The sequence below is a fragment of the Epinephelus fuscoguttatus genome, linkage group LG22 (genome assembly GCF_011397635.1).
Source record: "Epinephelus fuscoguttatus linkage group LG22, E.fuscoguttatus.final_Chr_v1".
Lineage (NCBI taxonomy): Eukaryota > Metazoa > Chordata > Actinopteri > Perciformes > Serranidae > Epinephelus > Epinephelus fuscoguttatus.
The window spans coordinates 4230048-4251219 of record NC_064773.1 but is presented as its reverse complement, the minus strand read 5'-3'; the positions used below and the strand labels follow the sequence as shown (position 1 = coordinate 4251219).

Here is a 21172-nt window from a genome sequence, read left to right as displayed (position 1 = left end):
CACGTCAACGCAATGAGTCTTAGCCAATCTCAGCACACAGTAGGATCCTTAATAACATGTCACAGGGATGGATGTAAATAGTGAAATATCTGCAGTGTGAATTTTCTTCTTGTTTTCCCTTCTGTGTAATTCTGCTAGCATTTTCAGCTGAAACTGATAATGTATTGAAACCCAACAATTTTCAGGCAAAAAGAAACAACAAAGACGAGTTACATTTACTGTTGAGGAACTCCAGTTATAATTAACAAACAAAACAGACACTGAGGTTTGTGTTCAACCAGTCAGACACAGTTCCTAGACCAGGGGTCGGCAACCCTGACTATCAAAAGCGATGTTTTAGTGACAAAATATTAATTAAAAAAAATCAGTGGGGAGCTGTAAAACATATTTGAGCCTTATTTGTCATCCACAGCTAACCAGCTAGGGAGACTCAGGACGAGCGGCTGCATCAAGGTTTGGCAGATTTCGAGGAGAAGGTACCAGGCGACGCAGTTTGTAGATTTAGTTGTTGAAATGCTTAAGCGGTTTTTTAAATTTGGTACACAGGCTCCACATTTTTACAGTTAGAGAATGCAAGAATTTCTTTGGGCCTGTAATGCTGTTATATGACAACTAAAATGTAAAAAAAAAAAAAAAAGCCACAGGAAGCCACTGCAGAGGGGTTAAAGAGCCACAGGTTTCCTACCCGTCCTGCCCTCACAGCGGACGTGTGTGGGTCAGTAACTAAGTCATGACCCTGGTTCCACTGGTGGAAACTCAGGTGAAGTTCTTCTAAAGTTTCTGCGATGCAAACAGTTTCAACGTACTTTCACTTTTTCTGTATAAACTAAACTTCTAGTCTCAGATGAAGATACGAGAGGAGCTCATGGTTTGTTAAGAGTTCAAAGTAAACAGGAAGAAGCTGTTTGTCTCTGACTGTTGTAGATGCAGACTGATGACATTAAATCCATTTACTCTGTTTTATAAACACACATGATGGAAAACTGAAGCATTTAGTTTCAGTTTGACTGATTGTCAAAGAGAAAACTTTAACTTTACAATGAATAACGTGATGTAATGTATGTGAGTTACCTGTAGGATCTGTGTGTCGAGGGACTGTTTGAAGAATAACCAAACTCCATAGTGTACTGAGAGCGGACTGTAGCAGGAGACGGAGGAGGGTTCAGGATCTGAAACACAACAAAATCACAACATTTAAATAGTTATAATTACTTATAATTTAAAGTTAGAATTAAACTACCCCAGGAGACATCAGGTTATCATGATAATTAAATCACTGAGAAATTAGCAAGAATAAAAATGTGCACTGAAACTTCTACTGATCCATAGTTTCAAAATAAGTTCTTGAATGCTGTCTGAAAACAACTCTGAAATTTTATTTTAACAAAAGAGAAAATGAAGACGAAGTTATCAGACTTTGTTTTTTGATTCGTTGATAATAAAGTAAAGAAGCTGTAAATGTCTAAAACACGTCGTCCTCTCACCGGAGGGAAGTACGTCCCCTTGGTGCTGGATGAGCTGCTGGACGAAGCTCCCGTCACGTGAGCTCGGTCGTACGGAGGTCCGCTGCTCCCACCCATGATGCTGAGGGAGCCAATCACAGACTTCCCTCTGGACATACCTGTTGGTTCACAGACAGACATCAGCTTCACGTTTATTAAATAACATATGCAGGTATGAGGTGACGGACGTGTCGTCCCACCTGGCAGCGAGCTGGACAGCGAGCTCGGATGTGGCACGTATCCCAGCGGCACTGACGACGGCCCGTGGACCACAAAGTCGTTGGTGACCGTCTCGCCGTCGTCTTTCATCTGCGGGCAGAGGACGCGCTGACACACGAAGTACACGGCGCCCACCACGAACAGCGCCATGACGACGCCCACGATGGAGCCGATGGTGTTGTTGGACGGAGGAGGAGGCTCCTCTGTAGGATCTGAAACCACAGAAGAAGAGGAGCGACTTTAGAACACAACTGAATGTTTTATAAAAGATGATGCAGTTTTCTGTTCAAATTAGTAATAAAAAAATTTGATTTGCTGAAAGTGCGACTGATGGGATGTTTGTGAGACTCACAGCAGCCGATCTCGTCAGAGTTGTCAGTACAGTCCATGTTGTGGTCGCACTTCTTGTGTTTACCGATGCACTGACCATTAGAGCAGGTGAACTGGTCTGGAGGACAACGTACTGGGAGACAAGAAGAAATCTATTATAACTTCTAAACCCTTGTGATGCTTTTTCTTTCTTCTATAAGAGTTCAGTCAAAGCTGTGCTGATGCTCCATGTAAACTACAACAAGGTGGTCGGTCCAGGTGAGAGTCACCTGTCTCACCTTCACACTTGTTCTCGTCGGAGCGGTCCTGACAGTTGATCTCTCCGTTGCAGCGCAGGCTCTGGTCGATGCACTGCCGGCTGTCGCACTGGAACTCGGTCTCGGAGCAGACGGGACAGTCCTCCTCATCGCTGCTGTCGTCACACTCGGGGTAACCGTCGCACCTCCAGGCCTGAGGGATGCAGTCCACCTCACCGGAGGTACAGGAGAACTGCTCCGGGGAGCAGGTGGGAGGCTCTGAGGGGGGAGGACACATGAGACGGTCAGAGTCTGCACAGGAAGAGGAACATTTAAGCCGCCTTTTTGCCTATCTTTAATATCTTTAACTGTCCCTTTAATACAGAGCTCTATTGTCACATATCCTCCTTTGTAAAACATCTGGCGTAATCAGTGACGACACCAGTGTTGCACTGAGTTCATTCACCGGTGGGAAAACTTCCTCAGCGTAGGTGTGTTTGAGTCTCACCTCCACAGGAGAGCTCGTCCTGCAGCAGCACCAGGTGGACGGGACACGAGCAGCGAGTCGTCCCGTCTCCCTTCACGATGCAGATGTGGGAGCAGCCGCCGTTGTCCCAGGTACACGGGTGTTTACCTGCAGGGACACGCAGGTCAGGTGAGAAACAACTGAAGATACATGAGAAGTTGTTTTGTTAAACAACTGTTAAGAGTTCAGACGGCGGTGTGCTACAAATTTAAATGTTGAAACGTGACACAAAACATGGGGGACAAAAATAATGACACCACCGAAGAAGAAAGGTGCCCTGTCCCATGCTACAGCACTGATGACTCACTGTATTCCCTCATGTCCAGCTCGTGTACGGCGTGGATGTCGCTCAGGTAGGCGATGCGAGCCTGGATCTTGGTGCGTCCCTCCCTCGTCGTCTTGTCGATGCGTTCGATCATCTGCTGCTGCTTGTCGATCCAGTACAGGTGGTTCCCGAACACTGTCAGACCCACCGGCTGCAGGATGTTGGAGTCGGCGATCACGATCCGATTGGCTCCTGATTATTTTATTTTTTAAAGCACCAGGGAAAAAACAAAACAAGGTTGTAGGGCCAAAACGTTCAGGAACAGAGGCAACGAAAACGGGTGAGAAACTGAGGGTGAGGCAGGAGGGGAGGCAGGAGGACAGCGACACACCGACGTCAGGCAACACATCATATACTGCATATACTGACATTAAATATGGTTCAGTGGAAAAGGTTACACTCTAAAACACCAGAATATATTTGACATATTATATGTGATTATACTCAAAGTTCTGCTGAATCTTTGCTCTGATGTTGCTGTCTCGTGGCTCTCAAGAGACGAACATTCCAGCAACAGACGTACGATTAGATTTTGCCAGACTGGGGATCTAACAGGGTCACTATTTGCAAGTCCACAACTAGATCCTTTTGAGATTCTTCTCCACCCTGCTCCTGGTGGAAAATATTTAGCAAAACTTCCTAACAATTCCTTATGTATCTGAAAAAGCACAGGACTCTAGAAACACAGGATAAAAGACGTCATGCGTCGACGGTATTCTTGTCGATTCGGCATCAGTATAATCCATAAAAATAAACTGTATCTGTGTACAAACGTTATATTTGGACTTTGTCTTCTTGACTTGCAACCAGCCTCAGTTAGTTAGCTGAATGATTTCAGTGGGTTGCTGCTTCCTGTTCACTGCTGGAGAGCGCACAGCTATTGGTCGTTGATTAGTCCCTCAAAGGTTGTTGTGATTCAGTGAACAGTTAACACAGATTCAGCCAACCTGTGTGAATGCTGCATGACCTAGCAGTCGCTGCAACTTTACCATTTGAAATTTGCTCAGCCTGTCTTTTTTGCTGCAGTGGGAGTGTGAGCTCTGTGTGTGGGACAAAGCCACATACACACAGTGACAGGGCTAACTGTTAGCATCACATGGCTAACGTTACCAAACAGTTATTAATGAGTTTAATGACAGAGTTGAGCCGTTTTGTTTGGTGTCGGTGTGACACTGTTGGGACTGAGCTCGGTGTTGGATGTTAGCCGATCAGCTGTCAGCCCCCACTCACACTCCTACCATCACAGATAGATACTAATTCTAAACGCTTGTGATAATAGGCATCAAACTCGGGACAGTGCAGCAACTATTTTTGCAATTTCACAATTCCTTTGCAAAAAATGCCAATAAACACTGCAACATGCATCGCAAATGTTTCTCAAACAACGGCCATGAAATCATTCCTGGAGGAACCGTCTGATCTCGTCACTGTTTGCATGAGCCGAGGCTAAAAACTTAACAATAATAAGCATGTTTGATTTTGCTGAAACATTAACACGAGAAAAAAAAACTGACGTAACAAATTCAAACTGAGTTTTATGATCACCTGACGCCAAACAATCGAGACCAGGGAGCGCCACAACTCTTTAAACTTTAATGACTTTACTCTGACATTGGAAATTTGCTTGCGACAGTGAAATCGCTTTAAAAGTCATTTGCTGTAACACCGACCTAAGATATTGTTTGGATAAAATAACCTTAAAATTTTAAATCATAAAATGAATTAAAAGTGTTAATAAACCTTTTATTATTTATATTTATTATTAAATATCTTAAACAAAGTCTACAAACTTCCTATTTCAACACGCTTTTAGAAATAACTACCGAGTGAAAACTGAAGTAACTCGAAACTACATACGTGTCTTAAAACAAGGACAAATTTGAGCTTTATTGGTGTAAAAACATTGAGTGTTAAATACAGTTAAATATCTGTATCAATGGGGAAAACTTGTCAGTGTTGAGCCTGTTTTTTTGCCCTCACACCAACATGCTTATCTGCCTGATCTCAGATCTCCTGTCAGTTTACTGTAGTGCTGTTGAGGCTGTTATTAATCAAACGCCCTGATGGGGGCAGCAGCCTCCGCACTGTGAGCTCAAGCAGCCGCTCAGACTAAATCTAACCAGGCTTCCCTGCAGAGGATCAAAGAGGACGACGGAGGCCGGGTCGAGCTTTTAACCGTCTTCAATCCTGAATCAGAAACATGAAGAGCAGCTCAGGATGCAGGCCTCCTCTGAACCCTGCGCCTGACACTGTTTACGTCCTCCTCCGTCCTCTCGTACAGATGGTTTACATTCCTGTCGGCCTGCGTGGGGCTCCGGAGAATTACAGGAATGTGCTGAGCTCGGGGCTCCGCGCCAACTTCCCCTTTCCAGGCACAAAAACTCCCCCGAAGTGTCCTTCATGTGCTCTGTTCACACATTTACTCCCTGACTCTCCTCCTCAGTGTTCAAACCTCCAACAACCAGACACACAGTCAGACCTCCACCCACTGAACTGCTCAGAGAAACTTCTTCAAACTAAACTACCAGTGTGGAGTTTTTCTGATGGATTCAACAGTTCAAATGCATCTTTAAAGAAAGTTTCTCCCACTCGACTGTATATAAAATCAGACACTGTGAAACCCTCAGTCAGATACAAACGTCTTAGAGTTTAAAATGAATCCTCAAACTGAGCTGAGTCTGCTGAGTTCAAATGAAGGTCTGCAGTGAAAAGAAGCAGCAATCTTTGGCTCCTAGTCTGAAGACGTTGGTCAGTATGAACTGTCTCATTAATATTTCAGTTTCAGAGAAGTTTAGAGAAATGATCTTTACCTCCATCTGTACTCAGGGCTCATTGTTGTACGCTTAGCATTAAAACATCTGTATGTGCATCACTATAAAAAGTCAGATTATAAACAGCTGTGTTTGTTCTTCTTATGAGTTTGAGTTATTGCGACTAGAATATTTATGTTGTGAGAGTTTGCCAAGAAAAGTAAAGTTAATCAAGAGAACAAATAATTCAAAGGTTAGACCTAATAAATAAATAAATAAATAAATAAATGTGTGTAGTTTTTGTTAGTAATAAAACGTTGGACATTTAGTGAAACCCTCTTCTTCTCTTTCTCTCTAAAGTTAAGTTTATATTTGTGCATTGAATAGATTCCATCCCTACATCGTAGCCTGACGTGCACCTCCCCAGAAATATAACTACACGTCACGGTGACGCAGACCTCCTGTCTGTCTCTGTAAGCTGAAACCATTTCCCTCAGTGGAAACAAAGCTTTTATTTACTTTAATTTCACAGATAAAAAACAATAAATTGTGAGGACAATAAAGCCTCCACAAAAATAGCATTTTAAGTCTTGTGTGTGATTTATCCTGGCTTCCTATGAGCAGAGAAAAGTATGCTAGCCACCAGGCTAATCTATACAATGTAAAATGCCATAGGCTTGTGCTAATAACGTTAGCATATTGTATTTGTTTGGAAAACGTGTTTAGTATAAGGCAGTTGTTTTGTCAGTGAACCTTGTGAGTTGTAATGGAGCTGATTTATATAACGTTACCTTTGTTAAATGTTGCTGTTGTCCCCGGCTTCATATGAGTAGAAGGAAAGATCGCTGGCTGCTAGGTTAATTTATACAATATAAAATGCCATAGGCTTGTGCTAATAACGTTAGCATGCTATATATATGGGGAAAAGTGTTCAGATATAGACAAGTGTTTGTCAGAGAACCTCGTGAGTTATTGAGCCAAATTCTGTAACATTTCTTTTGTTAAATGTTGCTGTTTCCAGCTTTATATGAGTAAAGGGAAAAGTCTGCTAGTCGCTAGGCTAATTTACACAACAAAAAATGCCATAGACTTGTGCTAATAATGTTAGCATGTTGTATTTGTTGGGAAAATGTGTCCAGTATAAGGCAAACGTTTTCTCTGTGAGCCGTGTGAGTTTAATGGAGCCAAATTTTGTACTTTTGTTTGATGGTGTCGCTATAAAGCCAAGTTTTAGGTTTGTTTAAAGTGTGTTAGTAAAATGAATCTAACTTTTTTTTTTTTTTGTGTCCTTATTATGGTGCTACTGGAGAGTGACAGGTAAGTGGGGAGTGAGGGGGGATGACACGGAGCAAAGGGCCACAGGTTGGATTTGAACCCCGGCTGCTGCAAAGGATTCAGCCTCTATGGAGCACTACCAGGTCAGCTACAGGTCAGCTCAAATCAATGAAACCTTTCTGCACATCACAGAGACTCAACATAGTGCGATGGAAAACCCACTCCAGCGACAGACACACGATCACAGGAGAATAAATGCTAACAACAGCGTAGTAACCCTCAAAAAAATGTGAATTTCCATTTTCACTGGTTTTTGTTGAGATTAAATACATAAGATATAACACGTTACTCAGAGTGTTAGAGAAGCTGGCGGTGGATTTTGTTAGCAGCAGGCTAGCTGGTTTCCTTTTTCCAGTCTTCATGCTAAGCTAAGCTAACTAGCTGTAGCTTCATATTTACTGTAGAGACATGAGTGATATCAATCCAAACATCTGTGTCTCAGAGAGAAAAAGAAGAAGAGGATTTACCTAAATGTCAAACTCTTCCTTTGAATTTCTGCACATCAGTATTTTTGTCTCTGTTTCCAGCTTTATTGATAAAACGCTAACGTACATATGTCAGTAACAGTCACACAGTCATGAGCTCGGGTCCCTGGGATAAACTATACTTCAGTTTTTCGTTCAGCAAGTCAACTACTTTGGGTTTTTTTCCACTCTTTTTGAAGCCTTTTAAGGACTCAACTGGAAAATATTACAGAGAACTTTTCTGAGATATAAACTCATTTTTAAAACCTGGTTATTTCTCAGTGACAAACCAGGAGTCATTTCACCCTTCAGACTCACCGGAGAGGTCGCTGCTCTCAATGCGCCGCAGGTCCGAGTCGACCCAGAACAGCTTCCCCACCTCGTTATCGATGGCCAGAGCGACAGGTTTCCCCAAACCGCTGAAGAACAACACCTCACGCTCCGTCCCGTCCAGCGCCGCCCGCTCGATCTTCGGAGAGCGCTCCAGCAGGTTCGTGAAGTACATGTACCTGCAGCAGAGAGCAGTCTGTTATAACTGTGTTCCTGGTTCATGCAGCTCATCTCAACAGTTTCTGATGTTTGTTTCTGGCGTGTTTTCCTCCCCGAACATCTGCAGACTTCATTTCTCAACCACACAATGACCCAGAGATTACTGTGCGAACCCCGGCCCGAAGGAAACCCTGCAATTATGGTTCCAAACAAGCGACTCGGCACCACCGAGCTGCAACGGGCTTCAAGAACTTCACGAGCCCGAGAGAATAAACAACAAGAACAAATTACCGTGTGATTAGAAACAAGACGCAGACGCTGAGGAGCAGAGACACAAACCAAACGCTCCTCAAGTACAGGAGTGTTTCTACCTGTGTGTGTCTGAGGTGTGTGCACAGTTCACAGAGCAACATCTGAGACGCTTTCATGTTTCCTGGAACTGTATTTAACACCACTTTAACTACAGGAAGAAATCTGGCGAATAAATTAACAGGAAATCTTTGGGTGGAACTTGTGAAGTTGATGCCAGTTTCCCAGTTCCTTTAAACTGCCTTCATTCATCCATTTATCCTTCATCCATGTTTTCCTTCTTCACAAGACTTAAATCATATTTACGTTATGTTATTAACTCAAAGAAAAAGTTAATTTAACTAATTGATTATGATGTTTTCCACAATAACAGCAGAATAACAGAACAATGAGTAATGCTGTGTAAACACTAACAAGGGTCTAAATCTGTGATCATGTCAGAACGTGTACTGGTGTCTACGGCTTAACGTGAGGAAGCTGATGTGTTTGTGGGACACTGACCCTCTCTCTGGGTTGACCACGATGGCTCTGGGTTTGTCGTGCTCTCCTCTCAGCACCACACCGACCCTGCTGCCGTCCGTCCGGGTGACGTTGATGACGTTGGTGACCTCGCTGGTCCAGTAGATGAAGCGGCTGTAGATGTCGATGCTCAGGTCGTACAGCTGCAGACCCTGGCTGGGTCCGCCCAGAGAGCTCGACACCACTGTCATACTCTGACGGGACGAGAGCAGAGACACAGCGGGTCAGGAGACGAGACAACTCACAGTTTTTTATCTGACTGCTTTAACAGGAAACAGTTCTGGTTTCTGGTGTTTCTGTACCTGGTTGCCGTCCTCCTGAGCGCGGCGGATGACGTTCTGCTTGGAGTCGATCCAGTAAAGCTGTTTGTCCAGCGGGTCGTAGTCGATGGCTCGGACGTTCCTCAGGCTGTGGATCGGCAGGATGATGTCTGGACTCTGCTGCTCGTCGATCACCATACGGTTGATGGCTGTTTTCTGGCTGAACAGCAGGAAGGAAGTTGGAGCTGGAGGACAAACAAAGAAGAGGACACGTTTAAAACACGTCTGTGGGCAAGACCGTCATTCTCAGTGGGTAAAAGGAATTGCCACCTCACCGCTGCACGTCTTGTTGTCGTAGTTGAGAGAGAAGTGGGCGGGGCAGCCACAGACGAAGCTGCTGACGGGGACGGCGAGGCAGAGGTGTGAACAGTGCCCATTGGTAGAGGCGCAGGCGTTCCAGCCGCCCTGTCTGGACGAGTGAAACACCAGGATGTCCATGACGTAGTCCAGGTGGCCCTGGATGACGGTGCGGTTCTGACCGCTGGTCTTGTTGGCTCGCTCGATGCTGCGCTGGCTCCAGTCGGTCCAGTAGATGTAGTCCTGGTACTGGGTGAGGCCGAAGGGGTGGGGGAGGTCGTCGGCTATCACCTCACGGTCCTGACCTGGAGAAATGAAAATAGGAGAGATGATCAGTGTGTGTGTCCTTCACACGTCTCTAGAACCGTTCACCTGATCTGCTTCAAACCTGGTGAGAACATCGCACCAGGCTAAAGGACATGTAGTGTCAAATTTGGTGCAATTTGGACACACAAAAGCTCAACAAACGCTTCAGGACTCTGCGGACTCGGAGAAGTTTTCTTCTAAAGATTTCTGTAGGAGCAGTAAATCTTTTGCTGCTGAATGTTGGCTAATCTAACATTATAACTGAAATCTTCACTTCCCTACAGTCAACGATCAGGAGCCACTCTACTGTTGGAAGAAAATGACGTCTATTTGGAAATTAATACCTCTGCTGTCACCCATGTTTCTGACCACGAGTAGCCCATGATGGTTGTGTTTTTCAGGGGTGGACTTCCGTCAGTGGGAGCAAACCTTTTATCAGTTTTCATTTGAAAAATAAGTAATACATTAAGATGACAACAATGCCCCAAAATAGCATTTGAAGTCTAGTGTGTAATTTATTTTTCCTTTTATTTTCAATTTAGTTTTTTCAATATTATCACTGTTATTATTTAATTTTGTTAAAGTTATTGTTTTATTTTTAAGTCTTTTTAAATTAATTTCTATGATTATTTCTCGAAATCACTCCATGTACTGCATAGAGATATTTACCTATACACACTGTTACGTCACTGTATTTTATTAAATTTTTCTCATTTTTATTACCATTTTATCTTCACTTATTTTTGTAATTATTTTTAATCATAATTTATTTATTTTTATTGGTTTACTTAATTTTTATCATAACTATTATTATCTCTCTATAAAGAGTGATTTACCTCTGAATATTTACTTATCCAGAAATGAGCATGCTCTGAAAATGTCACTAAATAAAACTGTAAAAATAATAATAATAAAAGAAAACACCTTTACAGCTTGTAAACACAATCTGTATTTGATAAAGTAATGTCTTTTTAGCAGCATCAATTTAAAGTTTATGCTGTAAATATCTTTATATGGACAGTTTATCACAAAATTTGGAGTCTGGAGATTCAAAGCCTCACTGAATTATTATATTTATGTATACTGTTATGTTTGTTTATAACGCAGACCAGAAATGAGTCCATAAATAACTGAAGAGAAAAATAAAACAAATCTATAATTTGACACATGCGCCACACTCACATATTGGCAGATAATTTTAGAAGCGTTTCTGACATTTCTAAACTTGCTTTCATAGTTTTTCACGGCGTACAGGAAATTAAATTATGCGGCGCTGTTGTAGAACGATTTCATTCACCACTCAGACAGTTCAAAATACACAGGACTAAAATACTGTCTTGACTAAAGTTAGACTCAAAGTTCAGAAAATTAAACACAGGTGTCAAACTTCACAAAAGGGTTGAGAGAATAATAAAAGTGTTGGTGAAGCAGACATCTGTCCTGTGAGGGTTATTTTCTGTCCTCAGCATCCCTCGCCAAGACCGAGGCTGCTTTCCTGCACACAAAATTGGTAGTGTTGCGAGCGCAGTGCGAGTGTGTGTGCGCGGAGCCCGGCGTCTAATAACAGCATCGTTTTAGGAGTTTTCTGTGCAGAATATTTTGGTCCTGCTTCACATCCACCGACGTGCTGCTGAGAGGGAACACTTCAGGACAGCAGAGCGGCTTTTGTTTCAGCTGCGCTTTGAAGTGTCAGAGCGAGCGGCTAATGGAGAGAACATGTTCCTCTTCTTCTTCTTCTGTCGTCTGAGACCAACACATGCATGTGCACAGAGTTCAGAACACACAACCACAGGGCTCTGCCGGTTATATAATGCAGAGGAGGAGATTTAACTCCACAGTGTTGGAGGGAATCCTGCAGCGAAACAAAGGTCACTGAACTCTGAACACACACACACACACACACACACACACACACACACACACACACACACACACACACAGGGGATTTAGTTTACTAGACAGCGCAAAGTGGAGATCACAGGAAGACATGCAACAATGTCCCGGACGCCTGATGTGAACCAGGGGTGCTGCAATCACAGTCAGCATCTTAAAACCACTTGAGCACCGTGACACCTCGACTGATGATTTAAATTAAATGTTAAATACATGTATAAACCACGTCTGGGTCTTTGTCTTTTTCGATTTTGCAGCACAGCTACACAGAAAAGTCGCTGCTTTGTGATTCTCACCGAGCATGTTGGAGGATTCGATGAGCGTGGTGTCGAGGTCAGTCCAGTAGAGGCGGCGCTCTGCGTAGTCGATGGTGAGTCCGTTGGCTCGGCCCACGTCCGCCACCAGAGTGATCCGACCCGACCCGTCCATCGCTGCTCGGTCGATCTTTGGCTTCCCGCCCCACTCGGTCCAGTACATGTACCTGAGGACAGGAAACAAAGTGGTTTCATGTAGGACCGGTTCTCATGCCAGTCTCTGATCTGTCTTCTCTTATTTTTAGTTCCAGTTCTCACCCTTCAGCGGGATCCAGAGCCAGAGCTCGCGGACTGTCCAGATCCTTCCAGACTAGGACCTGCCGGTGCTGCCCGTCTAGTTTGGCCACCTCGATGCGGTTGGTGCCGGTGTCGGCCCAGTACAGGTTCTTCCCCAGCCAGTCCACCGCCATCCCCTCAGGGTAGTCCAGACCGAACTCCACCACGTGCTCCAGAGCGCTGCCGTTCATAAACGCCCGACTGATGGTCTGCAGACAGGAGGAAGAGACAAGACGACGCACAGATGAGACCCAAAATAAAACTCTGTGAATGCGTCTCTAAATACTTTCTGACTTTCACTTTTACCATCTCTGTGTCTTATTCCATTTTTATCTTCAGTTCTATTTTCTGATAATTATTTTTACTTAATTTTTTTTTTAACTTATCACCTCTCCATTTCATTTTATCTCATTTTTATTTTGATCTTATTTCTTATCTATTATTTTTTATTGACTTATTTATTCTATTTATTATTTACTTATTTACTACAATTATTATGTATTAATGTTACTATTAATTTAATTAATTAAATTTTTATTAACACTATTATTATTCCTATCAGTCCATGTAGAGGTATTTCACTATGTACATCTATATTTTGTTTTATTTTTAATTATTTCAATTTTGATTAGATTTTATATATGACTATTAACATCTCTGTTTTATTTCATTTTTATCTAATTTTTATTTTCAATTAATCTTTAATCATTATTTTTTATTTATTTCCTCACATAATTCTTAATATTTTTTAGTAATTTTTAAATTGTCTTTTTTTTTCTTTCCTTTTTTTTGGGGGGGGGGTTCCTTAAAAAAATAAACATGTTCCAACTGAAAACGTAAATCTTTAAAATCACAGATCAACAGTTTCATCTTTGATTTCCTAAACTGCTCACTGTGGTTTTTAATAAAACAAACAGATGTTGGGGACTATTTTCAACAGCGGATTAATCAACATTTGGTGCTGTTGTGAGTATCTGTGTCAGCAGGACGGCGTGTGTGTGTGGGAGTGAAAATAAACTACAGTGTGTGTGTTCACAGCAATAAGGGAACATGTCACCCACACTAAGAGAGCGGCTCATTGATGTGTTAATAAGTTTCTGGACAAAGATGGAGCTCGATGGCACAGAGAGAGAGAGAGAGAGAGAGAGAGAGAGAGAGAGAGAGAGAGAGAGAGAGAGAGAGAGAGAGAGAGAGAGAGAGAGAGAGGAGATACATCAGGCTATGATACAAGAAGAAACACTTCGACTGTGCCCACAAATATTTGTCTGTGGTCCTAATTTTTTAATTTTGCCTCTAAAGAAAAAAATGTAAGGCTCCCTCGCTCTGCACCGACAACGATAAGAAGAAATCTATTACATCTAGGACTAGAATCTGGAGGAGAAAGAGAAGAAGAGGAAGAAATGGAGAGATAAATCAGATAGAGGAGGAAGAGGAAGAGGAGGAGGAGGAAGAGGAGGGGAGCAGCCATCAATTACTTCCACCCTGGCGTCTCCTGGGAGCCCATTACAGCTCCACTCTGCAGGCCTCCAGCCAACCAGCAGGACGTCTGTCCACACATGTCCCCGCTCTCTGAGCCTCACCTTCAGAGTGATGTCGGTCCAGTAGATCCGGTTGTCGGTGACGTCGAAGTCGAGCGCCGAGGCCTCCTTGACGCCGGTGAGCGGGATGGCCACGTTGTTGTTGTTGGTCTCCAGGGAGATGCGGCGGATGTCGGTGTGGCGGGAGAAGAGCAGGAAGGCCTCGGGGACGATGCAGGTCCTCATGTCGGCGATGAGCTCCAGGCCGATGGGACAGCCACACTGGACGCCCTGAGGCTTGTAGAGACACAGGTGACTGCAGCCGCCGTTGTTCTCCGCACACAGGTTCGTACCTGAGGAGGGGGCGGGGACACAGGTGAGTCAGATACATCATACATGCGTCAATATTCTGGTGCAGAATTTTATTTCTTTTAATAAATGAACTGATGTGTTTACCGTACTAATGAACCTTGATTAATATAGGCCTATATTTTATCTCCAAGTGCACGTCACACACTGAGCGAGCCGCCTGTTAATGACGCTGTGGGCTAATGGGCATGTAGCTACTTCCATGTTTCAGATGATACGTCATGTTTGTAGTCGACCAATGAAGATGAGTTTACATATCACCTTGGGTTCGTCCTTCACCTTCTCAAAATGATCCCACACTTTGGATTTCCTGCCCGACATGTTATTAACTAGCCTGTGGAATAACCGCAGGTACCAGCCCTGGAAATGAACCTGACTCCTGTCTGACTGCTGAGCGTGGACACTTCCTGTGTCTGTCCTTTCAAAGTAAAGTCACACATGGTCCAGTTATATAGGTTTGGATTTATTCTGACAAGACGCAGCTCGTGATAGAGTTTCACATTTGTTTCTTTTTTTTTTTAATGGAGGGGTCTAATTCCTGGAGTCCAGAGCAGAGAGGAGGAGTAAAACACTGTGTTTGCAGTCTGCATCAGCTGAGTTGAAGCCCTGAAATATTTATACTCCGTTATCCATACTTCCCAGTCAAACTGGGCTACAGAGAGTCTACTGACAGTCTGACTGCAGAGCGGGAACACGCCAAACTGTTTTTAAACACCTTCGACACTTTTATATCTAACTATAAGGACTAGACTCTGACCAACACACTGATAATCCAGCATCCTGAACGACCTGCAGCTGGACCTGAAGAAGACCTGTGACTTGGCTCTGTAACGCGATGGTGCTCCTGGACTCACCGAAGGACTTGTGCACATTTGTGGCCTTGAGGCCCATGAGGTCAGGCAGCTGGTCGATGATGACCTCTCTCTCCGCAGTGCGTTTGTGGACGCGCTCGATACTGCGGCGCTGCCAGTCGGTCCAGTAGATGAAGTCGCCCAGCAGAGTGAAGCCGAAGATGTGGGGGAGGTTGGTCTCCACCAGCACCCGTCGCCCCGTCCCGTCCATGTTCATCACCTGAGAGACAGGACACAGGGTTATTACAGATTGTACAGAATGAAATTCAAGAGATTCAAGTACCTTTTCAAGCACTATTTTTTCATTTTCAAGGACTGTGGTGTTTCCAAGGAATTCCAGAACTTTATTTTTTCCCCCTTAAAATTCCAGCACTTCAAGGACCTTGTGTGCACCCTGCAGACAGGAGGATGTGACATACTGAGCATGCTCAGAGGAAGCTGCCCTGCTGCACACAGACGAACATCAGACGGAGTCAAACTTCACAAAGGATTTCTGCCACATTTAACAGGAAACAGATTTCCTTAAAAAGTCCTACATCAAAATCTTATTTGAGTCAAAGTACAAAAGTATTAGTATAAGTACAACTACTCATTCTGCAGAGTAATTTTATTTCTGTATTATAATTACTGACGCATTAATGTGTTCACTACATCTGATGACTGTAGTGCAGTAAAAAGTACAGTATTTCCCTTTGAGATGAAGCGGAGTAGAAATATTTAGGAGTAAGTAAGTAAAGTATTTTGGTAAATATATTTAGTTGCTTTCCCTCTCTGATCTCCAGAAGTACAAAGACACAGAACATCTCGCAGTAACAAATCAGCTGAGTCACAAAAGGAAACACATTTTAAATATCATAAACCATAAAGCATGTTTCCCATCATGCCCGGCGTGTGGACGGGTGGGGGCTGGGCAGAGCGACGGAGTTTCCACATTGTGTTTCTCGTTGTGCACACTGAGCGTGCTCAGAAGAGCTCAGGCGACCTGGCAGCACATCGCAGCGCCGCTAATTAGAAGCAACAGCCCGAGCAAACAAACAACGGCAGCATATGGCCGCCACATTTCCTCCTTCTTCCTCCTCTCCTTCTTCTTCTTCTCTCGCACAAACTTTGACATCTCACTTCAACGAGGCGGCGGCAGCGTCTCTAAACCCACAACTGAGACCGATCAGGACACGATCCACAAAACCTGGAACTGAGTTTAAACGTGGAGGATAAAAAACGGATCATTTACGACTGAACGACACTACAAAGTTCTGCTGAACAAAGAGACGATAAGAAGCAGAGATTTGAGTGTTTGGGTGAATGTCTGCCATATTTTATTAACCCCTTAAATACCAAAGTAAGAGCTCCATTTACCTGCAGACAGCGGAGGGAAACTAACTAAGCTTCAGGCTGCCTATGTACTTATTTATGTATTTGTAATTAATATATTAGATATTATAAAATGATTATACTGTTCCTTATATGCACCAACTAGTGGCGCTGAATTTTGATTTTATTTTCTTTCAGCGAATAGAAGAGGGCTCCATCTCATCTCTTAAGAAACTAACATTATATTATTTTGCAATATAAACGCTTCATATTCAGATCAATTCACACGGCTTTACATAAAGCATATAAACACAAAACACTGGGCTTTGTTGGTTGAAGGTACGTTAAGGACTTTATAATGCCACTCACACACAGAAGATCTATACGATCAGCTTCAAGATTAGAGTCACCAATTCAGTATCTGACCAAATGTCTCCCCTTCTGTTCCTGAGATATGACGCTGAATAATGACCAGAAAAGTGTTTTATGCAGAACATGATGATGTCACAGTGAGGCTGACCTTTGGCCTTTTGGATATAAAATGTCATCACTTAATCATTTTATCGTGTCAGGCATTTGTGTGAAATGTTGTCATAATTAATGAATGAATTCTTCAGTTATGGCCAGAAACATGTTTTGTGGGGACACAGTGACCTTGACCTTTGACTACCAAATTCTCATCAGTTCATTGTTGCGTTTGTGCCAAATCTGAGGGATTGTACTTAAGGTCTTCTTGAGATATTGTGCTGACCAGAGTGAGATGGACCAGGTCACAGTAACTTTGACCTTTTACCAACAAAATCTTATCAGTTCACCCCTAACTTGTTTGCTTATTCATTTTCTTCAAATGCCTTTGTTCCCAAGTCTTAAATTAGGCTTTGAATGTATGAATGAACGAATACACGACTCAAAGTGGACGTTTGTGCCAAATTTAAGGGATTTAACTCAAGGCCTTCTTGAGATATTGTGTTCACCAGAATGAAATGGACGAGGTCTAAATGACTTTGACCGCTGACCACCAAAATCTTGAGTTCATCCTCGACTCGAAGTGGACGTTTGTGCCAAACTTGAAGGAATTAACTCAAGGCCTTCTTGAGAAACCCTGTATGATGTCTTAGCAATGCTGATCACTCTTTTAGCGTTATCATTTGCTGCAGGAAAAACAGTCAGCACATTAATGCTGCAGCAAACAATCGTTTGATAGAGATACTCAAGGAAACACATCCTGGAGGCCGGCGCGACCTTGATGTGTCAAAGCGGTCTATCTCAAATACAAATGACAGATTCCCTCACAGACATCTAAACTGGATAGGATCACCTTAAAGAAACGTCATAAACGTGAGTTATTTTGTCACTATAAATCTTGAGAAACCTCATATGTAACTTAGACGGACATTTCTCCTGCTCATGACTGAGCACACTGTACTGTATGTACTCAGACCTCAGGAGCCCTTCTGCTGCTGGCAGTCACATAAAAACCTCCCGGCGGGGCGCCCTTTGTGAACGTGCATATAAAATGTTCTGACCTAAGTTTGTCCCCATCTGTGAGGACACATATCGGTGCCGTTTCCTGTGTCTTTAACATTTCTTTTGTCCACTCGAATAACTAAACTACGAATACAAAAACCAATACAAGAAACTTCAACTGTCAGAAAAACAAGTCATAAAATAATTTGTATTCTTTGATTTTTTAAAAATTGTCAGCAGAGTCTGCAGTGAGGTTCAAACACTTGACTGATAAACCAGAGAAAAACAAAATAAAGTTTCTCCTTCTGTCCTTTAGTTTGCTTTGTCCTGTCATGATAACTGCTTTTGTTCAATGATATATTGTTCCAGAAATAACTGCAATAAATTATTATATTGTCATTTTGAGAGCATTTTATGTCATTGACATCATGATAATATAACAGCATAATAATCCAAACACACCTTTTCAAAGAGCGATGAACTTTTAATTCAACCAGATATGACAGAAAAACATGTCTCAGCATAGTTTTCATCGGCTTAAGCGCTGCAACCAAGTCTTATAATGGTTGAGAAAACCCTGCTGTTTATTCTGGCATCGTGTTGGCTAAAATGTCGGTGACATCCTTTTCATTTTAGTTTCATCTTATTCAAAGAATACTGTAACTATTTCAGTTATAGTTGATGAAAAGTGTTGATATTTTAGTCTTTTTTAGGTCATCAGAATACACCGACCAGTTCAGTCGATCTAGTCGAGCCAAAACCAATATTTTTGTGCATTTTTAAATTTATTTCACATCAGATTTTATTTCATTATCTGATGAAAAACAGGTTGGATCACGACCCACAACAGTTTCACATTGGCACCCTCCGCATATTACCCACACTTGCCATACTGACCAACTCACTCCAGTGTGTAACTGGCGCTTGCGTTTACTGACACACGCACACTCTTTCTCTCACACACACACCCAAACTGCATAATCCACAGATTTAAGTTTTAAGTTAAGTTTAAGTTTATTTAATTTATTAATTAATTAATCCCCCTGAGGGGAAATTCAACGTTTTTTCACTCTTGCTTGTCAATTACACGCAGGTCTGAAAGACACACACATGCACTAAGTGGAGACATGTCAGAGTGAGTGGGCTGCCCTTTGGTCAGGCGCCCCGAGCAGCTGGGGGGTTCGGGGCCTTGCTCAAGGGCACCTTGGCAGTGCCCAGGAGGTGAACTGGCACCTCTCCAGCCACCAGTCCACTCTCCATATTTGGTCCGGACGGGGACTTGAATAGGTGACCCTCCGGTTCCCAACCCAAGTCCCTATGGACTGAGCTACTGCTGCCCCCTAACTAACTTGCTAACACTTGTCAACGAAAATAAAGCGAGAGTTAAGTAAAGTTTTAGTCTTGTCTTTTTCGTCGTGCTGATTTGGGCTGTCATATTTTCACGGTACGATAACGGTCTCAGAAAATATTGCGGTTTAACAGTATCGCAGTATTAGAGAATTATAATTATCATAAGTCTAAATGACCTTCAAAAAGTGCAGTTATATTTGGTTAAACAAACTGTTTTATTACTAGAACTGAAAGTTGAAACCATTTTTTAAATTAAAGTTTGTGTAAAAAGTAAAATTAAGTTGAGACTAAGCGCTGAAACCCTTTTTAAAACCATTTTTTTTAATGGAAGTTTGGGCAAAAACTCTCACTTTTTAATTTCAAATAACTAAAATACAGTTGAGATTCTTTGTCAAGTTGCATTTTTTTCCAATATCAGAGATAAGCAAATGTGCAGGGTGTTTAATGACGTCAGTGCCTGCTCGTTATCATCTCATCTTAGTCATGGGGGAAAAAAAATTTGCATTTAATGGCATTAAGTTTTCGTTAACAAAATTAACACTCACCAATATTTTGTTCAGATGTTACAGAATCTGATACGAATGCCCGGCAATAAAATATGGAGGAAATCCAACAATAATGTCAAATGGTCCTCGCTTGTTTGTTTGTTTGGTTTTACTATTTCAAATCTTAAATATAATTTAAATCGTGCTTGATCACCATGGTTTGAAAAGCTTGCAGTAAATTCTGTTCAGCATCAACCAAAGCTGACGACAGACTCCCAGACACAGGCACTGCGTGGCTTTGTTTAGTGTCAATGAAAACATGACAGAAGGCAGCGACAGCACACCGGAGATTTTTTAGCATTATTGTTTACAGAGTGTGAAAGAAATTGTGTGTACGTATCAGTACTTAAAAAAAAAAATCAGCACATTTTACCATGGTGACTTTGGTCACTATACCTCATATGGTTTGATCTCTGTTTGGTGGTGTGTTCAGAGCTGAGTTATTGAGGCCGGATGGTGAAACTTCTGATGTTGGATCAAGTAACCAAAAGAAAACAGATCCTGCAAAGTTACACTAGATTCAAAACTTTTGTTCAGTCTGAAATAAAAACTAGTTTGGACAAAAATAAGAGGAAAATAATTTCTACCAGGTTTTCTGTGTCTGCCCGTTTGAGACACATGAAGACATCTCTGATAAGATTCTGTGTAAAACATGCCGAGAGACTCGAAGTGTCAACAGAGGAGAAATGTCAGGAATCTACTGAAAGGGAAAAAAACAGTGAGGCCTGTAATCTGCTCGGTCCTTTAACTGATCAACAGTGTGGAGCGACGCTATTCGCTGCTCCCAGAACAGCCCCTGCATGGCCGGCTGCCATCTTTCAAAACATCCTCCACACACACACACACACACACACACACACACACACACACACACACACACACACACACACACACACGGCCAGAGAGAGAGTGGTGCTGGTGTATAAATATAAAATGAAGTTTCCATCCTCAGCTCGACGGCCTCAGCCAAAAGGTCTCCGCTGGTTTGGGAGTTGTGACCGCAGTGCGGCGACGGTTTCAGATTCGGGGTCTATTCTAAACAGAGCCGACCGCAGCTGGAGTGCAGGCCGCAATCGGAACCAGATGTGGGATCCCGCCGCAAAAACCGGGTCCTCCGAGAAACCTGAGGGGAGGGAGGGAGAGAGGCCAGAGGAGGCCCCTCAGCCCCTCTCCCATTGAGCGAGACGAGAACCACCACCACCACCACCCCTGAGGGGCTTGGAAAGGGGGTTCAGGTGGGGTCACGCCACCCCCGGAGAGGAAAATAAAAAACGAGAACACGGCGAGATGGCGTGAGGATGGAAACCGCAGAGAGAGAAAAAGAGAAAGTTGTATTTTCAGACCCAACTGGA

At 42.9% G+C, this 21172-nt stretch overlaps 1 protein-coding gene across 1 annotated transcript in view; it reads right to left on the bottom strand.

Annotated features, from left to right (window-relative positions):
• lrp6 (low density lipoprotein receptor-related protein 6) overlaps positions 1-21172 on the bottom strand; it is a 64048-nt gene that overhangs the window by 6908 nt on the left and 35968 nt on the right. The window contains exons 8-22 of the mRNA XM_049566547.1: positions 15151-15367; positions 13991-14280; positions 12393-12619; positions 12117-12301; positions 9600-9926; positions 9307-9509; positions 8987-9198; positions 8006-8196; positions 3121-3330; positions 2796-2921; positions 2330-2566; positions 2074-2184; positions 1703-1933; positions 1485-1621; positions 1072-1169 (exon numbers count right to left, since the gene is read on the bottom strand). Coding sequence (XP_049422504.1) covers positions 1072-1169; positions 1485-1621; positions 1703-1933; positions 2074-2184; positions 2330-2566; positions 2796-2921; positions 3121-3330; positions 8006-8196; positions 8987-9198; positions 9307-9509; positions 9600-9926; positions 12117-12301; positions 12393-12619; positions 13991-14280; positions 15151-15367 — 3002 coding nt within the window. The remainder of the gene's footprint in view (positions 1-1071; positions 1170-1484; positions 1622-1702; positions 1934-2073; positions 2185-2329; positions 2567-2795; positions 2922-3120; positions 3331-8005; positions 8197-8986; positions 9199-9306; positions 9510-9599; positions 9927-12116; positions 12302-12392; positions 12620-13990; positions 14281-15150; positions 15368-21172) is intronic.